The sequence below is a fragment of the Chanodichthys erythropterus genome, chromosome 3, assembly GCF_024489055.1.
Source record: "Chanodichthys erythropterus isolate Z2021 chromosome 3, ASM2448905v1, whole genome shotgun sequence".
Taxonomy (NCBI): Eukaryota; Metazoa; Chordata; class Actinopteri; order Cypriniformes; family Xenocyprididae; genus Chanodichthys; species Chanodichthys erythropterus.
Genome location: NC_090223.1, coordinates 18,527,140 through 18,553,520, shown reverse-complemented (window position 1 = coordinate 18,553,520; position 26,381 = coordinate 18,527,140). Strand labels below are relative to the sequence as shown.

The 26,381-nt window shown below is 38.7% G+C and overlaps 1 protein-coding gene across 2 annotated transcripts; it reads left to right on the top strand.

Annotated features, from left to right (window-relative positions):
- Window positions 1–1,653: 1,653 nt before the first annotated feature.
- hlfa (HLF transcription factor, PAR bZIP family member a) lies at window positions 1,654–21,367 on the top strand. 2 transcript variants are annotated; one of them, XM_067381227.1, is made up of 4 exons: window positions 1,654–1,990; window positions 3,187–3,531; window positions 19,320–19,534; window positions 19,997–21,367. In XM_067381227.1, exons 1-4 carry the CDS (start codon window positions 1,876–1,878, stop codon window positions 20,213–20,215), a joined length of 894 nt encoding a protein of 297 aa, XP_067237328.1. In that variant the 5' UTR covers window positions 1,654–1,875; the 3' UTR covers window positions 20,216–21,367. The 2 variants fall into 2 exon arrangements, with proteins under 2 accessions (XP_067237328.1, XP_067237329.1); XM_067381228.1 differs by having other exon boundaries at window positions 1,655–1,990; window positions 20,000–21,367.
- Window positions 21,368–26,381: the final 5,014 nt, after the last annotated feature.

The window sequence follows — 26,381 nt, the reverse complement described above, 5'->3', positions numbered from 1 at the left end:
TAGATAGATAGATAGATAGATAGATAGATAGATAGATAGATAGATAGATAGATAGATAGATAGATAGATAGATAGATAGATAGATAGATGTGATTTTGTGAATGAGTGCATTCACAGCTGCTGTATGATGATGGTGATGATGTTTGCTGGTCTCTCAGCGGTCGTGTATTCTTCTCTCCTGTCACTTCTCTTTCTTTATGTGTGTGTGTGTCCTACTTTTATGCACGTCGTCACAGCAGTCTTTTGCTGTGGCAACCGCCGTTACTAAGCATGACACACACTCTCACACGCGAGCTGTCGCACGCTCCGTCTCACGCACTTACAGCCGGTGTACGCGCACACCCCTTTGCGCGCTCATGCACACTTTTTGGAAATGCATTTAAATGCCTTTAAACAACCCACATTAGACTTTATGCTTCTCAATCGTCAATCAAATCCGTTTTATATGATTTTGATCTGAAATGTTCATGAAGGCAGAGCTGGAGTTATTTCCACCGACTCACGGTACAGGGATCGTGAACACATGACATTCAATGTGCCGTGGCCCGTACTGATCTCACCGGAATTACCGACTGGCTTCTGCTATTGGACAAAAGTAGGTCAGTTCCAGCCGAGGGCTGAACGCTGCTCAGATGATCCTTAATTCACCGCATTGCGCACCAGCTTCGCTGTGATTGGATGTTGCGTTCCGCGCACGCAGCACTCAACCAATCAAACGCAGGCGCGCTCGTGTTCTGGTGACTGCTGGTCGCTAGCACTGGCTGTTACTGTGTAGTCAGGGAGTATTGGCCATTCCAAGAAATTGATTTTGTGTTTAGAGGAGTGTGGAATGCGGGAGGGTTTATTTAAACAATAATTTAATTCCGGCTACAGTCAAATCCAAATGCATTTTATTCATATGAGAGTTTTAGTACATATATTTTGTAAATGCTACTATATTGTACAATAAAGCTTTTAAAAACCAAGTGAGCTGCCTGAGTAGGTGACATTGTAAGGCATTGTTGCCTATGTAGAGCATTTCAGAGCACTATTTGGAACAGACTCACTATATTACAGTGTTATTATTGTGAACTAAAACTATTAAAAAATATAGATTTTTATTGAAATAAAGCTGAAAAATATATATATATATATATATATATATATATATATATATATATATATATATATATATATATATATATATATATAAATATTAGATGAAAATTAAAAATATTGCTTGGTAACTAAGATAATAAAAATAACATAAATAACTATATATAACTAATATAAAAAATGACAAAAGCACTATCAAAATTACTAAAAATTTAAATTGAAAATGTTAAAATAAAAGCTAATTCAAAATACTAATACTATCATAATATAGTTTCAATATTCATTTAATGCATTTTTAGGTTGAAATTACACCCTTTTATGTTTTTTTGTTTTTTTTCAAACTTTTCACACTAGTGATCTTTTTTCAGTCGATATTTTAAAAAGCAACATAAGGTGAATATATACTGCAGTGTTTACATTGTTGAAACACAAAAGAATGTAATTGTGGACGCGCAACAATGTATTGAGTCATGATGGGAGGGGGGTGGGGGGGCCCACGCCCCCCGACGCTCTCATTGGCCAGGGCTCTATTCAGCAGCTTGGCCTGTTCATTGACGTCACGGACGTCAGTCTTCGCACATGGAATTGCGAATCAGTTGCGCTTTTGCGCTCCAGCCAGCCGACCTCACGGACGCGCGAGAACAGCCGCCGCTCATCGGTGCAGCGCACGGGCTGAGGACTCTATTCCAATACCCTTTTGCAAAGTTTTTATTTTTATAAATTGGATATTTTTTTATTTTATTTCATTTCTTCAGGAAGATTGTTCTTTCCAATTACGCGATGGAGAAGATGTCTCGACCTCTTCCTATTAACCCAACTTTCCTACCTCCGACTCACGGCGTCCTGAAATCCCTGCTGGAGAACCCCATGAAACTGCCCTTTCATCACGATGAAGGTAAAGATGGACAGATATTGCTTTGGGGGGGTTTAAAGCGTCTCCTGCATCAGCTGACGGGTGTCAGGCGCGGTGCGCGCTTTGCTTTCCTTATAATCTGCGCGTAAAAGCGCGTCTTGTCACTGTGTTTTCACAATTGTACAGTTCCTGCTCATGCATGCATGCTGTCATGTATAATCGCTTTGAATTCTGATGTGAGTTTGGGCTGGAAGTTTATGTTTATTGATATTTTTGTTGCATATTGCATTCATTTTACGCACAGACATAAATCCATTGCGCACTGAATTCAGCCGAAACGCATGATGGTATCTTTTTAAAATAGGCTTATTTTGCTGTAAGTTACAGCATTTGCTCACATAGAAGAGGAATAAACAACGTCTACTCAACCAATACCGACTTTATGCGGATAGATGAAGTTCGCACGCAATGGTGATGATTTGTTCTCATAGTTCCCTTTAGAGGGCGCCACTGAGCGTGATTGTTTTCGAGCTACATCAGTCCTCATCACATATTTACAGTATAAATAAAATGTTGTTTTTATCTTTATATTTAGTTACTCCACCTAAGGAGGGCGTGCATTTGCATCTTTTTCAGTTCGTACACTATATATGTTGAATTGGTTGCATTTTTGGAGTAGGTCCCCCTCACGTCATTGCAAAACTATACTTTGTTTGTTCTCTGGAACACTAAAAGAGAAATGCTGGAAAACAGCCACTCTTTTCCAGTGCAAGTGACTGGCACTACTGAGCATCACATGGCTAAAAAAGTAACAAACTCAAAAAATTAAACTTAAAAGTAAGCTGTTTTGTGATCTTGAAATGCAAATGTGCAAAATGTTGTGCGGACCACTTTTAAGGTGCTTTGCAACTGCATATTGTAAAGATATTATAAAATTATTGTAAATATTTGTAATATGTATATTGCTTTGTATAATGTTGCATATATGTTGCTCTGTGTACATATATTCTAAAAAATGCTGTGCTAAAAACTACCCAAGTTGGGTTAAAAATGGACAAACTCAGCAATTAGGTTGTTTTAAATGTGCTCAACTATTGTTTAGAAATTGTTTATATTTTGTTGTATGAAACATGCATTTCATACATGTTTGGGACAACATAAATGTGCTTAAAAGATCACAGAATTTAATTTTTATGTGTGTGAACGGTGACAATAATGCCTCCATCTTGTTCCTCCAGGGTTCGGGAAAGAGAAAGAGAAGGAAAAGAAGTTGGAAGAGGATGGAAACGGTCTAAACACCCCTCAGTCTGCCTTCTTGGGGCCGACTCTGTGGGACAAGACCCTGCCGTACGATGGCGACAATTTCCAGCTGGAGTATATGGATTTAGAGGAGTTTCTGTTGGAGAACAATATTCCCGCCAACTCTCAGAACGAGCAGAACCAATCATCCCAGCAGCCCCTGCCACAACAGCCTCCCTCCGCCCCGCCTACACCTTCTGTGGTGGATCTCAGTAACCGGGCGACCACTTCCGTTCACTCCGGGATTGTTGGCCAGAACTGCCTCCAGAGTCCCAGCAGAGCAGGTAGAGCACGTCACTAATGCACCAGGCCGATCTGAGCCTTTAAATGACACCCGAGATGTAGTTTCTGTTCACGTACACGCTTAAAAATAAAGGATCCAAAAGGGTGCAGCAATGCCACAGAGGAACCATTTTTAGTTCCCCAATGAACCTCAGAGATCAGTTATTTTTCTTAGTGTCAAGAACATTTAAAAAAACAACAACTAAAGAACCTTTTGTGGAATGTAAAGATTCCATTGATTCCGATAAAGAATTTTTAAGAGTGTACGTATAATCATCGTCTGCATGTTGCATTGGTTAATCATCAATGAAAAGTTCAATGCCCTCTGCACCACTTCTGTTTTCTGTCGCTCTGAAGATATCTGATCTCTGGAGCCCTTTAAAGAATCACCAAAGTAATTACCCAAAGCTCCCAGCAAACGTCACAGAGTTTTGAGCGACAAGTCGTATAAGTGAGAGATTCATTGGACTTTGCTCAGCGGCGTCTGCAGTATGTGTTTGGTTGAAGTCCATGTTGTCAGGTGTTTGTGGATCATGTTGCATTCGCAGCATTATCTCTGAAGCATTTCAAATCAAATTGTTTATTTTTTGCTAGAGGTTGCAGAGGGGAAAAGAGAACATTTATTTGAAATTGTGCAAGGATATACAGTAGAAGACATAAGTGCATTTCTTTTTATACTGCACTGTAAAAAAGAATTGTTGGTTTAATTTTAAGAAAAGTAAGCTGGTTTCCTTAAAATTTTGAGTTAATTGAAATGAAAGGCGATTGGTTTAATCAACTGAAACTCTAAATATTATGTTATCTGAACCACATTAATTATTTAAGTTGATTTGACAGAAGAAAAGATGTGATAACAAATCATTTAAAAATATTTTTTTTTTACAGTGTGCCATTATTGGGGCGTTAGTTGTTAATGTCAGGCCCTGTTTACACTTGGTATTAAGAAGCGTTTTGGTCGATCTGATCACAAGTGGATGACATGTGGTCGAAAGTGTTTGAGCCACAGAAGACCATCAAGCAAAGTTTCTAGGATAAACACTATGCAAAACTTTTCTGGAAGAACACAAAAGGATTGAATTGTCCCCCCCTCTCTCATATTTTTCCATCACCATGTCCCTTTAGGGGCTCCGTAGAGCACTAGTAATCCAGATTTGGTAATCTGAAAAAGTGTGTATCTGGATCAGGGTGATCCAATCCAATTTTGCTTTGAAAAAACAGCACAAAAGTAAGATGGATTACCTGATCCTGGATAGCAAAACATGGGATTTCCAAATCCAGATCATTCTAATCCAGATTTAACTTTTTGGACAACTGGCCCCTGGTGTCAATGGGTATGTGTCTCACTCGTCTACTTGTGATCCGATCAACCAAAACACATCTCAATACCAGGTGTAAACATTTCTTTGAGGGGGAAGGTCTATGGGCAGGTAAATGTATGGGTTTTTTCAGAACTTTCGGAAAAACATACGGAGAGCAGCATCTTTCGTTTCTGCTCTGACAATCACTTGAGCGTTTCCACTACGAAAGCAATCTGGTCAAATGTGTTTTCGACAAGCTCAAAATGCTTTACACAACGTTTACACCTGTATTTAGTGTCTTCCACTTGTGATCCAATAGACCAAAACGCATCTTAATTCCAGGTTGAAACACGGCCATACTGTAGTTATTCAAACTATGAAGGAATGTCTTTAACGTGACTGACAGCTCTAGCCGAAACGCACCAGAGGAGCCATCAGAGTCACCCATCACATTGATTATACATTCCTTCACGAGCCAGTGACTTTCACAGACACTTCGCACACTTTTACACCACCAGAACCAGTCATTAAACCTATGAAATTAGACAAACAAATTCCCAAAGACATGTGTTACGCCTCCGATTTGAATTGATGACGTTTGTTTTAATGCTAATGTAGTCGGAAACCCTTTAGAGACAGAAGTTGCAACATTCATCCTATTGACACACCAAAGTACTTTATGGATGTTAGTAATGCACACACACATGAATGAGCAGTGGCTGCTTTCGATCCTTAAAAAAACAAACAAACACACACACCCAGTTCATTCCTACATACATAGATTTTTTGTGTAAATCTCACAAAACATGGTCCGTTTCACCCTGAATAGGACTAAATATATTTTAAAAATGCATAAAGAAAGTCAAGCATGTTTTCAAGAGCATTAAGATTTTTGCTGTGTGAAATTATGACGATTAAGCACATTTTCACCCATTAGAGTAAAAAATTACTTTAATGACTTTTAATTAAAATTAAAAGCACATTAATTGCTAAAAAACACTGGGTCCTTACGTCTGACCCAGGAGCTGGGTAACACAAAAACTACCCAAACACTTGGTTGTTACGTCTGACCCAGGAGCTGGTTAAAAAAAAAAAAAAAAACTACCCAAACACTGGGTTGTTACGTCTGACCCAGGAGCTGGGTAACACAAAAACTACCCAAACACTGGGTTGTTACATCTGACCCAGGATCTGGGTAACACAAAAACTACCCAAACACTGGTTCGTTACGTCTGACCAACGATCTGGGTAACACAAAAACTACCCAAACACTGGGTTGTTACATCTGACCCAGGAGCTGGGTAACACAAAAACTTCTCAAACACTGGGTTGTTACGTCTGACCCAGGATCTGGGTAAGACAAAAACTTCTCAAACACTTGGTTGTTACGTCTGACCAGGATCTGGGTAACACAAAAACTACCCAATACTGGGTTGTTACATCTGACCCAGGATCTGGGTAACACAAAAACTACCCAATACTGGGTTGTTATATCTGACCCAGGATATGGGTTAAAAAAAAAACTACCCAATACTGGGTTGTTATGTCTGACCCAGGATATGGGTTTAAAAAAAAAAAAACTACCCAAACACTGGGTTGTTACGTCTGACCCAGGAGCTGGGTAACACAAAAACTACCCAAATTGTTATGTCTGACCAAGGATCTGGGTAACACAAAAACTATCGAATACTGGGTTGTTACGTCTGACCCAGGAGCTGGGTAACACAAAAATTACCCAATACTGGGTTGTTATATCTGACCCAGGATATGGGTTAAAAAAAAAAAACTACCCAATACTGGGTTGTTATGTCTGACCCAGGATATGGGTTAAAAAAAAAAAAAAAACTACCCAAACACTGGGTTGTTACGTCTGACCCAGGAGCTGGGTAACACAAAAACTACCCAAACACTGGGTTGTTACGTCTGACCAAGGATCTGGGTAACACAAAAACTACCAAATACTGGGTTGTTACGTCTGACCCAGGAGCTGGGTAACACAAAAACTTCCCAAACACTGGGTCCTTACGTCTGACCCTGGATCTGGGTAACACAAAAACTACCCAAACACTGGGTTGTTACGTCTGACCCAGGATCTGGGTGAGACAAAAACTACTCAAACACTTGGTTGTTACGTCTGACCAGGATGTGGGTAACACAAAAACTACCCAAACACTAGGTTGTTACGTCTGACCCAGGAGCTGGGTAACACAAAAACTACCCAAATTGTTATGTCTGACCAAGGATCTGGGTAACACAAAAACTACCGAATACTGGGTTGTTACGTCTGACCCAGGAGCTGGGTAACACAAAAATTACCCAATACTGGGTTGTTATATCTGACCCAGGATATGGGTTAAAAAAAAAAAAAAACTACCCAAACACTGGGTTGTTATGTCTGACCTAGGATCTGGGTAACACAAAAACTACCGAATACTGGGTTGTTACGTCTGACCCAGGAGCTGGGTAACACAAAAACTACCCAATACTGGGTTGTTATGTCTGACCCAGGATATGGGTTAAAAAAAAACTACCCAATACTGGGTTGTTATGTCTGACCCAGGATATGGGTTAAAAAAAAAAAAAAACTACCCAATACTGGGTTGTTACGTCTGACCCAGGAGCTGGGTAACACAAAAATTACCCAATACTGGGTTGTTATATCTGACCCAGGATATGGGTTAAAAAAAACAAAAACTACCCAATACTGGGTTGTTATGTCTGACCCAGGATATGGGTTAAAAAAAAAAAAAAAACTACCCAAACACTGGGTTGTTAAGTCTGACCCAGGAGCTGGGTAACACAAAAACTACCCAAACACTGGGTCCTTACGTCTGACCCAGGATCTGGGTTAAAAACAAAACAAAACAAAAAACTACCCAAACACTGGGTTGTTATGTCTGACCCAGGATCTGGGTAACACAAAAACTACCGAAACACTGGGTTGTTACGTCTGACCCAGGATCTGGGTAACACAAAAACTACCCAATACTGGGTTGTTATGTCTGACCCAGGATATGGGTTAAAAAAAAAAAAAACTACCCAAACACTGGGTTGTTATGTCTGACCTAGGATCTGGGTAACACAAAAACTACCCAAACACTGGGTCCTTACGTCTGACCCAGGATCTGGGTAATACAAAAACTACCCAACACTGGGTCCTTACGTCTGACCCAGGATCCGGGTAACACAAAAACTACCCAAACACTGGGTTGTTACGTCTGACCCAGGATCTGGGTGAGACAAAAACTACTCAAACACTTGGTTGTTACATCTGACCAGGATGTGGGTAACACAAAAACTACCCAATACTGGGTTGTTACGTCTGACCCAGGATCTGGGTTAAAAACAAAACAAAAAAAAAACTACCCAAACACTGGGTTGTTACGTCTGACCCAGGAGCTGAGTAACACAAAAACTACTCAAATTGTTATGTCTGACCCAGGATCTGGGTAACACAAAAACTACCGAATACTGGGTTGTTACGTCTGACCCAGGAGCTGGGTAACACAAAAACTACCCAAATTGTTATGTCTGACCCAGGATCTGGGTAACACAAAAACTACTGAATACTGGGTTGTTACGTCTGACCCAGGAGCTGGGTAACACAAAAACTACCCAATACTGGGTTGTTATGTCTGACCCAGGATATGGGTTAAAAAAAAAAAAACTATCCAAACACTGGGTTGTTATGTCTGACCTAGGATCTGGGTAACACAAAAACTACCCAAACACTGGGTCCTTACGTCTGACCCAGGATCTGGGTAATACAAAAACTACCCAACACTGGGTCCTTACGTCTGACCCAGGATCAGGGTAACACAAAAACTACCCAAACACTGGGTTGTTACGTCTGACCCAGGATCTGGGTGTGACAAAAACTACTCAAACACTTGGTTGTTACGTCTGACCAGGATGTGGGTAACACAAAAACTACCCAATACTGGGTTGTTACGTCTGACCCAGGATCTGGGTTAAAAACTAAACAAAAAAAAAACTACCCAAACACTGGGTTGTTACGTCTGACCCAGGAGCTGAGTAACACAAAAACTACTCAAATTGTTATGTCTGACCCAGGATCTGGGTAACACAAAAACTACCGAATACTGGGTTGTTACGTCTGACCCTGGAGCTGGGTAACACAAAAACTACCCAAATTGTTACGTCTGACCCAGGATCTGGGTTAAAAACTAAACAAACAAAAAAACTACCCAAACACTGGGTTGTTACGTCTGACCCAGGAGCTGAGTAACACAAAAACTACTCAAATTGTTATGTCTGACCCAGGATCTGGGTAACACAAAAACTACTGAATACTGGGTTGTTACGTCTGACCCAGGAGCTGGGTAACACAAAAACTACTCAAATTGTTATGTCTGACCCAGGATGTGGGTAACACAAAAACTACCCAATACTGGGTTGTTACGTCTGACCCAGGATCTGGGTTAAAAACTAAACAAAAAAAAACTACCCAAACACTGGGTTGTTACGTCTGACCCAGGAGCTGAGTAACACAATAACTACTCAAATTGTTATGTCTGACCCAGGATCTGGGTAACACAAAAACTACCGAATACTGGGTTGTTACGTCTGACCCAGGAGCTGGGTAACACAAAAACTACCCAAATTGTTATGTCTGACCCAGGATCTGGGTAACACAAAAACTACTGAATACTGGGTTGTTACGTCTGACCCAGGAGCTGGGTAACACAAAAACTACTCAAATTGTTACGTCTGACCCAGGATGTGGGTAACACAAAAACTACCCAATACTGGGTTGTTACGTCTGACCCAGGATCTGGGTTAAAAACTAAACAAAAAAAAACTACCCAAACACTGGGTTGTTACGTCTGACCCAGGAGCTGAGTAACACAAAAACTACTCAAATTGTTATGTCTGACCCAGGATCTGGGTAACACAAAAACTACCGAATACTGGGTTGTTACGTCTGACCCAGGAGCTGGGTAACACAAAAACTACTCAAATTGTTATGTCTGACCCAGGATGTGGGTAACACAAAAACTACCCAATACTGGGTTGTTACGTCTGACCCAGGATCTGGGTTAAAAACTAAACAAAAAAAAACTACCCAAACACTGGGTTGTTACGTCTGACCCAGGAGCTGAGTAACACAATAACTACTCAAATTGTTATGTCTGACCCAGGATCTGGGTAACACAAAAACTACCGAATACTGGGTTGTTACGTCTGACCCAGGAGCTGGGTAACACAAAAACTACCCAAATTGTTATGTCTGACCCAGGATCTGGGTAACACAAAAACTACTGAATACTGGGTTGTTACGTCTGACCCAGGAGCTGGGTAACACAAAAACTACTCAAATTGTTACGTCTGACCCAGGATGTGGGTAACACAAAAACTACCCAATACTGGGTTGTTACGTCTGACCCAGGATCTGGGTTAAAAACTAAACAAAAAAAAACTACCCAAACACTGGGTTGTTACGTCTGACCCAGGAGCTGAGTAACACAAAAACTACTCAAATTGTTATGTCTGACCCAGGATCTGGGTAACACAAAAACTACCGAATACTGGGTTGTTACGTCTGACCCAGGAGCTGGGTAACACAAAAACTACTCAAATTGTTATGTCTGACCCAGGATGTGGGTAACACAAAAACTACCCAATACTGGGTTGTTACGTCTGACCCAGGATCTGGGTTAAAAACTAAACAAAAAAAAACTACCCAAACACTGGGTTGTTACGTCTGACCCAGGAGCTGAGTAACACAATAACTACTCAAATTGTTATGTCTGACCCAGGATCTGGGTAACACAAAAACTACCGAATACTGGGTTGTTACGTCTGACCCAGGAGCTGGGTAACACAAAAACTACCCAAATTGTTATGTCTGACCCAGGATCTGGGTAACACAAAAACTACTGAATACTGGGTTGTTACGTCTGACCCAGGAGCTGGGTAACACAAAAACTACTCAAATTGTTATGTCTGACCCAGGATCTGGGTAACACAAAAACTACTGAATACTGGGTTGTTACGTCTGACCCAGGAGCTGGGTAACACAAAAACTACCCAAATTGTTATGTCTGACCCAGGATCTGGGTAACACAAAAACTACTGAATACTGGGTTGTTACGTCTGACCCAGGAGCTGGGTAACACAAAAACTACTCAAATTGTTATGTCTGACCCAGGATGTGGGTAACACAAAAACTACCCAATACTGGGTTGTTACGTCTGACCCAGGATCTGGGTTAAAAACTAAACAAAAAAAAACTACCCAAACACTGGGTTGTTACGTCTGACCCAGGAGCTGAGTAACACAAAAACTACTCAAATTGTTATGTCTGACCCAGGATCTGGGTAACACAAAAACTACCGAATACTGGGTTGTTACGTCTGACCCAGGAGCTGGGTAACACAAAAACTACTCAAATTGTTATGTCTGACCCAGGATGTGGGTAACACAAAAACTACCCAATACTGGGTTGTTACGTCTGACCCAGGATCTGGGTTAAAAACTAAACAAAAAAAAACTACCCAAACACTGGGTTGTTACGTCTGACCCAGGAGCTGAGTAACACAATAACTACTCAAATTGTTATGTCTGACCCAGGATCTGGGTAACACAAAAACTACCGAATACTGGGTTGTTACGTCTGACCCAGGAGCTGGGTAACACAAAAACTACCCAAATTGTTATGTCTGACCCAGGATCTGGGTAACACAAAAACTACTGAATACTGGGTTGTTACGTCTGACCCAGGAGCTGGGTAACACAAAAACTACTCAAATTGTTATGTCTGACCCAGGATCTGGGTAACACAAAAACTACTGAATACTGGGTTGTTACGTCTGACCCAGGAGCTGGGTAACACAAAAACTACCCAAATTGTTATGTCTGACCCAGGATCTGGGTAACACAAAAACTACTGAATACTGGGTTGTTACGTCTGACCCAGGAGCTGGGTAACACAAAAACTACTCAAATTGTTATGTCTGACCCAGGATGTGGGTAACACAAAAACTACCCAATACTGGGTTGTTACGTCTGACCCAGGATCTGGGTTAAAAACTAAACAAAAAAAAACTACCCAAACACTGGGTTGTTACGTCTGACCCAGGAGCTGAGTAACACAAAAACTACTCAAATTGTTATGTCTGACCCAGGATCTGGGTAACACAAAAACTACCGAATACTGGGTTGTTACGTCTGACCCAGGAGCTGGGTAACACAAAAACTACCCAATACTGGGTTGTTATGTCTGACCCAGGATATGGGTTAAAAAAAAAAAACTATCCAAACACTGGGTTGTTATGTCTGACCTAGGATCTGGGTAACACAAAAACTGGGTTGTTACGTCTAACCAGGATCTGGGTAACACAAAAACTACAGAATACTGGGTTGTTACGTCTGACCCAGGATCTGGGTAACAGAAAAGCTACCCAGTACTGGGTTGTTACGTCTGACCCAGGATAATTCATTTTCTCTTTATTTTGTTTTTGTGGTGAAATATGAACTGGGGATGTTTTGAAATGTTTCAGAAGATTCATCCATTTGTATAAGTAGAAATGAGAGAAGTTGTGTGTGTTTATTGTCAGCATTTATAAAAACTGGAGTCTTTATAGCCACTTGAAGGGAATAAAAGTGAAGTGGCTGTACAGTAACCCTGACAGGTTTTATTAGACATCTCGCTGTGATTATCCGTTTATAGGTTTCATTTCGCATTCCACAGTCCTGGTCTGAAACATAAGTGATGGTGTAAAGATCTGACCCGAGTGGATGCGATGAACGTTCCCTCATGCGCTTCACTGTACGCTGCAGGATGTGTGTGTGTGTGTGTGTGTGTGTGTCTTTTCAGTGCATGTTTACATTTCTGCATGTGCGTTTCCATGTGCCTGTGTGTGTGTGTTCGGTCTAGACGAGCGGTCAGGCACTGCTCCGCACATTTCAGCTCACGTGAAGTCCGCGCGTTCCCAAAGCAGTGTGTGCTGACATGTGATAAACACATGCTGCTGCGTGTGCTGCACTGCTGACGAGCAGCAGAGAGAGAGTTTGTCAAGGCAGGCCACTCCCCACACAGCAGGCCACGCCCCCTGCCCCCACCTGTCTGTCTCTCTCTCGTTTGCTGTAGCAGAAGGACAGAATGTTCTCACTGAGACTCACATTGCCTGTGTCATGGCCGATTCACGTGCTGATCTGACGCTTTCAAACAACCTGTGAACACCAGCAACAAATAATGCAGAAACACAAACTGTATATCAGAAACACACATGCATGCAGATGGGAAGAGATATAAAAGGGTTTCCATATCAAAGCCTCGTTCACACTGACATCGGCTGGAAGCTGCAGCATTCAGTATTTCATGTTTTCTTTCTTTTTTTCTTTAGCTGAATTTTAATTGAATTGACCACAGCACACAGGAATTGCAGTTTGCAATTGGAGGGATGAAAAGAGACAATTCTTGAGTTGAAATTGAATTGAATACAACACAGGAATTGAAATTCACAGAAATTCAACACAGATAAATAATTAATTCTCTGATATGTAGAATACCTGTACTAAATAAAGTTCAGTGCTGTCAAATTAAGAGCCATCAAATATTTTTAGAGGATCTTTTCTTCGACTGAGAATCCAAAGACTGTTAGTGAGTTTTTCGAGGGAACGCCTCCCAAAACTCGTGCACGAGTATTGGAACACGGGTTTTTACCACCGGCATTCACTGTGTCGTGTTATTGGATTCATTATGTCGGACTCACCGCTGGTAACTCATAATCTGCAGTTGTTACTCCTGTCTCCTGACAAAAACATTGCATGCGGCGCCTGTGGAGTGTGGAAAGTTACTGGAGCGCACAGCCGCGCTCGTCTCTCACAAGGAACGTCACGGCAGTGATTGACAAGCCAGAGGGCCAATCGTTTATGCGATGATCGCGTAAACGATTGGCTGATGTTTTTAAGGCCCTACCTCGTGCACAGATGATGTATATTAATATTATTACTTTCAGTGCACCTAATAAATAGTCTTTTATCAGTTAGTAAAGACAGTTTCAAGTAATATTGCAAAAATGTATAAAACAAAACATCCTCTTTAGCACCTTTAATATGAATATTCTGTATTTTAAATGTCAATATTTTGTAGGCTATATTTTAATATTAAATATAAATATTTTAAGTACAAAGTCAAAGACTTTGTTTACATAAATTCCATTTTCTAAGTTGCATCTATAAATAATGATTTTTAATAATAAAATGTTTTTGTAAATATTCCATATATGTGTATGAATGAATAATTTATAGTAATTTTATAATTTAAAGTAAATTTATAATAAAAAAAAGTATGCATTATTCATAGCTACATTTACAGCATTTATATGAATTTAATCCCATTTTAATTTGACTTCTTTCAATTAAAATGTGAATTGCACTTCAGGGTGTTTTTAATTGCGTTCTGCTTAGTCTGTACTCAGTAAACAGTCTCCAGCTGCGATTCTGTCACTAGAATGTCTTCAGGTCGATTTGTCTCTGTAATTGTCTGTCAAACAGCTGTAATGGTGGACTTTGTTCTGCATGTGCGTGAGAGGCCGGCGGGAGTAACGTTTATCTACTGTTGGCAGAGTGAAACGAGGAAGGGTAAAGGGTTATTCTTCAGCTTTGAATGACAGAATGGATTTAAGATAGTGATAGTAGTAGCAGTAACACACACACACACACGGACACACACACAGAGGTCAGAAACTATGTGATGCTCAGTCTCATAGCGTGTGTTCTGGATCTTGTATTGGGTTCGTGTTTGATCTGGTTAACAATCAGGGTCCTGATCTGATGTCCTGTTGGCAAATGAGATGTTCTAATGAATCATTTCTTTTTAATGATTCATTTGATGCAGTCAAGATTTGGCTGGTTAGTCTACACTATTTGATGCTCAAGAAACATTTCTGATGATTATCAATGTTGAAAACAGTTGTGTGGCTTCATATTTTTGTGGAAACTGCGATACATTTTATTTTTCAGGATTCTTTGATTAATAGAAATTTCAAAAGAACAGCATTTATTTGAAATAGAAATCTTTTGTAACATTATAAATGTCTTTACTGTCACTTTTGATCAATTTAGTGCATCCTGCTGAATAAACATGTTAATGTCTTTCAAAATAATCATTTAAAAAACTTTTTAATGGTAGTGTAGTTCAGCTTCTGCTGGTAGATGTTGTAACTGCACTATTTTGAAGGCCATTCAAGCCATTTTTTCTTCTTTTATTTCAAGAAAAATATATATAGTATTGCATGTAAACAAATTTAACGTATATTTTCTCTGTCGGATGTGAATTTGAATTTGTGTGTGCTTCGTGAACTGGTGCGTTGTTTGCTATTATACACACCTCTCTGCTGTTGACTCAAAGAATCAGGTATTTCAAAAAAAAAGATTAACTAAAATAAATCAGGCCTCCCAACTCTATTCCTCACTGCTAGAGGCTTTAGAGGGATTTTATGATTTCAGGAAAGATCAGAATTCCAGCTCGGATCAATTCCTGGTACAAGGACAAGCCGAGATGCACACAGTCACTCAAACAGCCAATGGAAAGCTTTTCCTCGTGCTAAATCCCATTATCCGGCTTTTATCTGGTATCTTACATCGGCATCCTTTGTTGTGCCTCTGATATATTATCTCTCTTACATATTAATGTTTAAGATTATGATATTATTTATAACTGTTATTATTTAGACTAATATAAAAACATTATTTTTATATATATATATAAAATAAATCTAAATTAAAGTTTATTCTCAGTAGGATTTTAATGGTTTTACTCTCTAAAATTTCAGTGAACTCAATAACAGATTTATATAAATTTTATATGAAATAAACGTTTTAGCGGGTTTTTGTGGCATTTCATACAATTAGTTTTAACACTATAGTGTAATATAACAAAGTTTTTGTAAATAATTACAGTATGTGTGTGAATGAATCTGTAAATTAATAAATTATAGTGAGAAAATTAAATTCATAATTAAAAACAACACTTACAGCAGTTATATGCAATCATATGAATTGAATTCCATAATAATTCTACTTCTTTCAGTTATATTATGTTTTAGTGTGTTAATTGTGAATGTAGAAACACGTACAGCGGCCCAAACAATATATCAGGTCACTTCAGTTTGCCAAATTTGTTTGCTTGAGATCTTTCTTTACGATAAACACAATGGCTTGTCAAATGCAGTGACATTCAGGCATTTTCAAGTGTGTCCATATATTTTTGGTTTCACTCTTAAACCATTCATAGTTGCATGTAGCTTGTTTTATCAGTGATGTCTGTTTCGGCCTCTCATGGCTCGTTTCACCTCTTATCAGGGCTATCGCTGGTTAAAATAGAGCTTGATAGGGCGTCTTTTTCCTGCACCCGTCGACTTCCCCAAGCACAGACGCCTCCCTTCCCTCAGTGTGTGTGCTTAAGGAAGTGAAGGCCAGGGTTCACAGGACGGTCACAGTCACACCCCTGAACGATCTGCCACCCAACGGAGCAGGACCTCAGCAGCGCTCGCATACTTTCATTATGGCACAGCTTCATCATAGTGCACTGCTGTCCTCAGACCCCGCCCACCATTCTGGCCCTGGCCTGTGATTGGTCAGCACAGCTCCACCCCCTCACCTCTGAGGCCAAGTTCAGGCTCTCAGATTGACTGAGATAGAGAGAGACAGATGACAAGAATGACACACACACACACACACACTTTACTTCACAGGCTTTTTTTTAATATTGATATTTATTATGTATCTACGGTGGCCGAGAGAGCTCAACGCGCTGCAAATAAAGAAAACATCTTCATCAGTTTGACAACACACGCGCTGCAAACTCCACAACACTTACAAATAGTGAAACGTGCTGCAAATAAAGAAAACATCTTCATCAGTTTGACAACACATATGCTGCAAACTCCACAACACTTACAAAAAGAAAAACGCGCTGCAAATAAAGAAAACATCTTCATCAGTTTGACAACACACGCGCTGCAAACTCCACAACACTTACAAATAGTGAAACGCGCTGCAAATAAAGAAAACATGTGGAGTTTGCAGCGCATGTGTTGTCAAACTGATGAAGATGTTTTCTTTATTTGCAGCGCGTTTTTCTTTTTGTAAGTGTTGTGGAGTTTGCAGCATATGTGTTGTCAAACTGATGAAGATGTTTTATTTATTTGCAGCGCGTTTCACTATTTGTAAGTGTTGTGGAGTTTGCAGCGCATGTGTTGTCAAACTGATGAAGATGTTTTATTTATTTGCAGCGCGTTTCACTATTTGTAAGTGTTGTGGAGTTTGCAGCGCATGTGTTGTCAAACTGATGAAGATGTTTTATTTATTTGCAGCGCGTTTCACTATTTGTAAGTGTTGTGGAGTTTGCAGCGCATGTGTTGTCAAACTGATGAAGATGTTTTATTTATTTGCAGCGCGTTTCACTATTTGTAAGTGTTGTGGAGTTTGCAGCGCATGTGTTGTCAAACTGATGAAGATGTTTTATTTATTTGCAGCGCGTTTCACTATTTGTAAGTGTTGTGGAGTTTGCAGCGCATGTGTTGTCAAACTGATGAAGATGTTTTCTCATTTGCAGCGCGTTGAGCTCTCTCGGCCACTGTATGTATCAATATATATTTATTATGGATGAATAATAACTTACTAATAATTTGTTATATGAAAATTTTGTAGATAAATCTAAATATCAAATCTAGAAATAATTGTGATTTTCTGTAATAATCTAATCGAGTGTATTAATAATTTTATCTCACAAGTAAGATTATCATTTCGCCTCACTCAGAAAAGATGAAAGAAATCACTTTGACCGTTTGACCGTCATAAAGCGGGTCATGGTTGGGTCAGTTTAGATAAAGTCCTTCATGATTCAACTGTCAAGTTGTTTGTAATCAGACAGGGAAAACACACACACACACACACACACACACACACATACTGCTTCGTCAGGCTTAAACAGCAATCTCGGACATGATGAAACCTCCCTCAGCAAACAGCTTCACCTTGACCCCTGCCGTGTTGTAACAGTTCCTCATATCAGTGCAGGTTGTGTGTTGCGGTTGTGTGATTTAGGCAGTGTTGTTGTGTGGTGATTGCGTGTGTGGCTGTATGCCAGCTCTTGGCACTCTCAGCTACTGTTTAAATCAGTCAAGAGTTTAATTTGATCTTCTAATCCTTCACTAATGAACAGAAACACACACACACATCTCTCTTGCTCTTGACGTCTTTTGGTAAATCATTCACACAGTCGCCTTTACTGCATCAGTGAACTTATTTATATAAATATATATTAAGAAATAGCTATACAATATAATAAATAATGCTTAATTTTTATAGTATAATTAATTTTTAATTAATGATTTTTATTTATTTATCATGTTTAGTAATATTTTATGTGTGTATGTGTAAATGTGTGAACATGTATGGCTATAAGATGGGTTCATGTGCCTTCTTGTGGTCAGAAATGGTAGTGCATATTTACACTAAATCATATTTACCTTTTTAAATAAATGTCTCTTGTCTGATAAGCATAATATGTGACCCGTGCTGTCAAAAAGAGTCTGTAGAAATGTAAATTTTGGTCGAATTTGAGCTTCTCAAAAATGAGTTCATTAAGCCCTCGTCTTGTGATGCTCCAAATAGCAATTAAACAGCTAAAAGTGTCTTTATTTGTATGTTTTCTGATAGAAGTAGCCTACCTTTCCTTTCTTCATAAAAAATGCCGTTTTTCTCCGCCCGCTTCTCGACGACTCGCACTTCCTCTCAGCACAAGTTTGGTGTCGTTGTGAAGGACTTATCATAGCGAATTCTCGATGGTATGAGTCTGAACCAATGAAATGTTATTTTAAAACTCATGGTGATGTAAACAAAACGATCTTACTTGCGCTGACTGACAGATCCGAATTAAGCGCGCGAACACGACGCGCGCTTCGATCCCGATATATACACACCATTACACAGAATTACAGTATTTAAAAAAACTCTGTCTTGGCGAATATTCACGCAAACATTATCTGTTATGTCTTAAGTAAACGTTTGGTTAACTGTTGGTGGGAAAAAATCTGATATGTAACATATATTATAGATCTGTACAGTATGCGGTCTGTTTCATTAAACAATTGTGGAATTATGAAGAAAACGTTGAATATATATTTCTACCTATATTTGACTTGGCTCGTGCTAAATTTGGTGCTATTAACAGGGCTTTTTTATGGTTGCTAGGTGATTTTGTTTTGGAGCCTTCAACTCGATTTTTCTTTGCTGACTCTATCAACTTAAAACAGGTGTGGCTCAATCATTTTTTGTCAGATTCCAACCAATCATACATAATTTTTGACTGATTTTTAATAGAAAATGTTAAAATAACAATAACTCATTTGCTCATTGCGACTCATTTTGCCAGCACGGGTCACATGTAATGTAACAATGTTGGTTAATATTATAATTAAAGTCCTTTTCTCTCTTCTCTCTCTCTCTTTCGCCTTCAGTTCTGCCCTCTTCACGTGACACGCCCAGTCCGATAGATCCAGACTCCATCCAGGTTCCGGTCGGGTACGAGCCCGACCCCGCTGACCTCGCCCTCTCCAGCGTCCCGGGACAGGAAATCTTCGACCCTCGCAAGCGCAAATTCAGCGCGGAGGAGCTGAAGCCGCAGCCCATGATCAAGAAGGCGCGCAAAGTCTTCATTCCAGATGACATGAAGGTAAAAGCACAAACATTAAACCATAAAGCACCATAAAGAAAAAAATATGATTATTATTTTATCTCTCTCCAAATATTTGTGAAACAACAACAGTAATAATAATATTATATTTTGTTAATGTTGTACAAATAAATAGTAATATACAGTAATATACTGTAAAACAATGCATTCTGGGTAATATTTGTCATTTTCGAGAAAGTAGCCTATAGGTTACCTTCTCGAAAACAACAAATAATATTACCCAAAATGCATTGTTTTACAGTATATTACTGTTTCAATGGAAAACATTATTTTACTGTGTAAATTTGTTCAAAAATTAAAAAAAAAAACTGCTATTCATTTAGATTTATTCATATTTTTTTAAAAAGATAATGTATAATTTTTGTGTCACCAGGAAAAATTCCAAACTGAATTGTGAGAATAATTATTTTTTTCTGATTTGTTTGTCTCTCCGTATCCGAGCAGGATGACAAGTACTGGGCACGGCGCAGAAAGAACAATGTCGCGGCCAAACGGTCCCGGGACGCTCGCCGGCTGAAAGAGAACCAGATCGCCATCCGCGCGGGATTCCTGGAGAAAGAGAACGCGGCGCTCAGACAGGAAGTGGCCGACCTGCGGAAGGAACTCGGCCGCTGTAAGAACGTTCTGGCCAAATACGAGGCGCGACACGGCCCTCTGTGAGCACCTCCCATCCCCACACAAGCCCCGCCCACATCCACAAATGACCCACCCCCCAGGGACTTCTGTGTGCCCCTTTAAGAGGCACCAAATTCTCCTCGAATTTTTTCACGTTTCTCTCTCGATATTTGAGTTGACGTGTTTTTCGTTTGTGTTTCAGTGTCTGTCTTTCTCCTCTCAAGTAGGAATTTCACTTCTCTCTCTTTCCTTTTATTTGTTCGTTCGTCCATTTATTCCTTCGCCAACGACGGATCGTTTATTTGGAAATGATTCTACATGGTTCTCGTTTTCTCTGGAATGTTTTCAAACACGGACTGATAAATATTTTCCTCTCTTCTCGCCCTCCTGTCTGTCAATCATCCGCTCGGTCCATCCCCCTCTTCCCAGAGGCTCCGCCCACTTCCTGTTGCTCAAGCTTATTTTTGTGTATATTATTGTATTTTAGTTGAATAGCTGTAATGCACCGACACCTTTCGTTCTGTAAAGTGTGTATAACACTAGCTAGCATCAGAACACAATGTTTGTTTCCTGTTCTTTGTGTTTCGTCTGTTTTATTTTCATCATTACTTTTAAACCAACACCAGCGTAGTTTTTTGCGTCTTTTCTGTATTGTCCATGGAGCAATAAGCCTGAATCTCTTCAGAGGGCAAAACACATGAAATGTAAGCTAGATTCTTCTACTCTAAAGTTTCTGCAAAGCCTGTTTCATAGCGCCATCATGTACTTGCTGTAGTGCAGAAACTTTCCCTCCAAAACTTTCCCTCCAAAACTGCTGAATCCATTATTTGTCTCTGTTTCTCTCTCTCTCTCTCTCTCGCTCTAACTCCCTGCACTAATGCGTGTTTCACAATCTGATCTGGTGCAATGTTTCTACCTACACTATAATCTGCCTGATATATTTATGGACTTTTTTTTGAATGGAAGATTTTTTTCAAAAATATTCAGCTGTTAATTACTACTATTGTTATAGCTGTTCTTATTGTTATGGCTGTATAGTAATTTTTCCTTATTGTTTTATTGGATATTTCAGCATGATTATTGTTTCAGAGTTGCGGTCTCAAGCTAATTGTAAATGGGTCTTTTTTTTTCTCTCTTTTTTTTTTAGAATGGATCTTTTTTTCTTTTCTTTTTTTTTTTACTATATTTTTTTTTCACCCACAGCATGTTTTAGAATTTTTATTTGTTTTTAAGTCAGTACAAAAAAATAATATTTGTAGTGTTTTTTTTTTTTTTCTTTCGTTTTTGTAGCTTCGCGTGTCTGTCGGCTGTATGACTGTAATGAATGTGTTTGAAGAGGTTTTGAGGCGTTCGTTAAGCAGGACGGTGTTGTCTCAAATACTGTGGTTGAAACCCAATCAGTTTGTTTACTGCAGACCAAAAGATACAGCACACAGATTTATTGATAAAACAGAGTTTTAATGTTTATATATATATATATATGAAAACTATTCTATAAGTTGCTTTTTTTGTACAGTATTTTTCCTATATAATACTGTTTGAATATTTTCAAGGCACAACAAATCCAGAGTAGTACAAGAGAAATCTATGATAGCATATATATATATCTATTACTCAGAGCTAAGTAACATAGTGTTTTGATATATTATGAAGTATATAACAGGGAGTAAAAGCGAAACCCGCGATTATGTCCTCTATTTTGGGCATTAAAAACCTTCTGCACCCTCAATTTTCAAATAGCCTTTAGTATTCTGTCTCAGGGAACGCTAGCAGCCGGACCTCACACCATAACTCGCAGCAACATAAAGATTATATATATATATATATGTATATTGTACAGAAAGTACATTAATAGCTTTTTCTCCTATAGGGAGGAGCTGCAATTCCTCCGTATACCTCTAATGGAGTTTCATTAAACACAGCATCCACAGTATTGCTATTGGTTCTTTGGATGGAAATCTAAAGGCTATGCTTTCTAGTCTATACAATTGAGTCTTTTTTCACAGCAGAGTGTTGATAATGAATGTTTAGTGCGGCAGCTCTAAGAGCTTTTTGCTTGGTTGAATGTTATAAAAGTCTTATTGTTGTCAATGGAGTCACTGGGTACGTTCAGACTAGTATACTACTACTATTTCTGCAGTATATAGTATGTATGTGCACAGTTTGTGAAAGTAGTAAGCTAGAAGTTCATTCTGGAATGTACCAGCTTTTTGTAGGTTTTTCTGGTCTGAGATCAGGTTTTTTTTTTTTTTTCTTTCTGTTCTAATAGATGATGCAGGGTTTAAAGCCGGGACGACTGATCTCAGGTCAGGTTTGATTGCTGTTCCTGCTGGTGACTTCACTGTCAACAGTAACTGCCCCAGTTTAGGCCAAAATTAAGATGTGCATAGATGCTGAGGGTCGATTGGGGGCAGAAATGGCGCTGTGTTTTATGTTTCTTTTAATTTCCCTTTATTTTCACATGTTTGTTTGTTTTTTTTGTGGTATAAATGCAGATGTGAGACGCGTGTATAAAGCCCTGTGTAGACTGTTTCCAAATGTACAAAACTTAAATAAATCCAGGATTAAGCCAAACCGTTTCTCGTGAATAATGCCCCATGAAAATACCTCCCTGAGGGCAAGAGGGAGGCCCAGCCAAGTTTTCAGCATTTCACTAATGTGTTCCTCTCCTTGTTAGATGGGGAAAGTTTTGAGGTTAAACAGTCCTGGATCATCTTGAAAATCCTATTTATTCTGCCTTTATGTGCTATCAGACTTACCATATACAACTGTCCTAGTCAGAAATGATCAACAAACTCTCAAATCGCGTGAAACTAGGGCGGGCCATACATTTTAAACATGGCGGATGACTATCATCAGATTACAGAAATTTCATGGGCACTAAAGCAAAATCCCTTTCAAGGAAAGTCTGTTCACTCGGCGGCCATATTTGCAATGCCTCCAGGCAGCTATTTTGGTCATTCCAAGACCAATTCCTATCTATTTAAAAAGGGGGAATCCTGAAATCTCAAAAACTGCTTAGCGAACTCACAATTAAACAACATTTCAAATCAGCAACACAATCGGTCACAGTCACAATCACAACGTGACCCTGGACCACAAAACCAGTCATAAGGGTCAATTTTTTTAAAGAGTTGAATAAATAAGCTTTCCATTGATGTATGGTTTGATAGGACAATATTTGGCAGAGATAAAACTATTTAAAAAAAAATCTGGAATCTGAGGGTGCCAAAATATTAAAATATTGAGAAAATCACCTTTAAAGTTGTCCAAATGGAATCCTTAGCAATGCATATCCACTCATAAAAATATATTTTTTAATATATATTTACCATAGGAAATTTACAAAATATCTTCATCTTAATACTGAATATTTTACTTAATATCCTAATGATTTTTGAAATCGCTAAGGTTCCATGGATGTTAAAGGTTCTTCATGAAACCATCAATACCAAAAGAGAAACCTTTATTTTTAAGAGTGGAGGACATTTCCGATAGCATGTAAAGGCAGCATTAGCATATAAACGTTTGGCCAACTCAATCTAGACTTTGCTAAGATTATCCACTCATGCAATCTATTGCTAATCTACCTTTAGATGCATTTCTAATAGCATCCGTAATCTCATGAGGACAGGGACGGACACAGCAGTGAGATTGTGGGAAACAGGGTGGCGTCTCCCTTTTGGTAAAATTCACTACCTCAGTCCTGAAAGGAAGCTAGAACCATATTGAATCTGTTTAGTTCAGTGCCTTGAATTACCACAGACAATTCCACACTCATTTTAAAGCTTAAATTACTTGGACCGGATCGGACCTGCACGGAAAGGGCTCCCCACGCTGCTCCAATCAGCCCCAAAAATCCCACCGCTTACTTTACACATTCTCAAACACAGAACTCAGACGCTAGTAAAGCGCTGGTTCGTCTTGAAAGACCCGCAGGGGTCGACGGGAAGGTGGGCCCACGGAACCGCCGTATTGAAGGCAACACCTGCAGACAGTCTTATGAGAGAGACATCGAAGCTGGAGATGTTTGATCTTGTTTGTCATGCAATGGAAGCAGAAACCTGAACCTTTGCTCTCTGCTGCCACCTTTTGATCCTTTATCTCTCTGTACATTTAGTGTCCAATAAAGTCTTCAGTTTTCTCTCAAGATCTGTGCTTTTCTGTCTTTGTTCATGACTCTGAATGGGAGGCCCTGAAGCTATTATTTTTCATGCTTTCATAAAATACAAAAGGGTTTTATCTGCATGAAAACATTAATGCCAACTTAGCATAAAGTGCTCTACATAACCTGTTCTATTTCTGTAATGTGATGTGTTTCCAAGTGAAAGTATAGCCTACATATTCATCAAGAAAAAAAAAATCCAGGTTGAGTGGTGGGAAGCAAGCTATTTAACATTTTAATTAAAAAAAATAAAAATAAAAATCTATATATAATAACATGCACTGAATCATTCACAAACTTTTAAGAAAGTACATTTCCCCCATTAAATTTTAAAGTCAAATTCTAATACACACATTATATTACACGTACATTTTAGTTAAGACAACAATGTTTCACTACAATGACAAATTTTACATTTTATTTGGAAAAGGTTTGTGCATTTTTGCCTTTAGATTTCTTTGATTAATGTCTTTGTCTCAAGATGGTACTTGTGATCAGTAAGGAGGAAATTAAATTTGGTCTCTTTCCTAATTTCTTTCCTAAAACTTCACAATAATGTCAACATTAATGTATTAGATAACATAAAGTAACAATATTTTTTTCAGTATTCATCTATATGTGTGTAAATAAAATACAGTTGAACATTGTTTGCTCACGTTAGTTGGCGATTCTTTAATGTTAACGGTAACATTTTGATTTTAAAAATTAATTGAAAAATGTTTAATGAATAACATCAAAATTAATTATGTAGAAGTATTGTTTATTGTTAGTTGTTAAACAAGACCTTTCCTTAAAAGTACAGCATGTAACTTTTTGCCATCTAGCGGTTAAAAACAAAACTGCATGCATTTGAGGAAGACGTTGTTTTAGTCGTGCTTTGGCTTTGCGTGACTGTTCGGATGAATATGGTTATCCCAGTGCTCATAAAACATTCACTTCTAAGCTTACATGGTTAGTTCACCCGAAAATGAAAATTATCCCATGATTTACTCACCTCAAGCCATAGGTGAATATGACGATCTTCTTTCAGACAAACACAATTGGAGATATATTTGCGCAGTTGGTTTATGGCGCCAACTCCTGTGAGGACTTCAGAAGACGCTGGAGAACATCTGGATCAACATGCACATTCCCAAATTTCTATATATCCTAATTATTGTTAATATGTAATTCATTTTTCCAGGAGCTCATTGCTTCTACCTTCAATTAAATTGCTAACAATGATTGTAAATCAACTGCCTAAATTATTACATTATTAGCTAAAGGCATTCTCTAAATTGTAACGTTGACATGCATTCTCTGTAAAGCTGCTTTGTAGAAGATCAGCAGCATAAGCATATGCATGTAATATATCAATCCTCCCATATAAATCTCTTTTTCTGTTTATTTGAATACTGGTAAAATGTCATTAAAAATCAGACTTGAATTTAAGTTAATTAATTTACATTATTTTTTTATATATCATGCAAGTCTTATTGAAGATTTAACTCTATATTCTTACCTTAAACTTCCGCCCTTTGAGTAAAAAAAAATCCTAAAAACTTGAATAAATCCTGCGCAAATGTGATCCTTCTGTTTTCACCTTATAAGAACAACATTTTCTCCCTAAATCAGAAGATCTGAGCTCGTAATCTTCTTATTTCATTGTGAAAAGCGCTATACAAATAAATGCGAATTGAATTGAATTGAATATATTTAAAAACATCCTTGCTCGTCCAAGCTATATAATTGTAGTGAAGGGGAGCGAGAATTTGAAGCCCAAAAAAAAAAAAAAAAAAAAAAAAATTAACCCTCTGGAGCCTTACGGATTACTTTTATGATGGATGAATGCATTTTTATTTCTTTTTTTGCTTCAAAATGTCCCCAACCCCCTCAAACCATTATAAAGCTTCGAGGAGCCAGGATATTTATTAATATATCTCCGATTGTGTTCGTCTGAGAGAAGATAGTCATATACACCTAAGATGGCTTTAGGGTGAGTAAATCATGGGATAATTTTCATTTTTGGGTGAACTATCCCTTTAAGAGATAACCAGTTTAGATGGA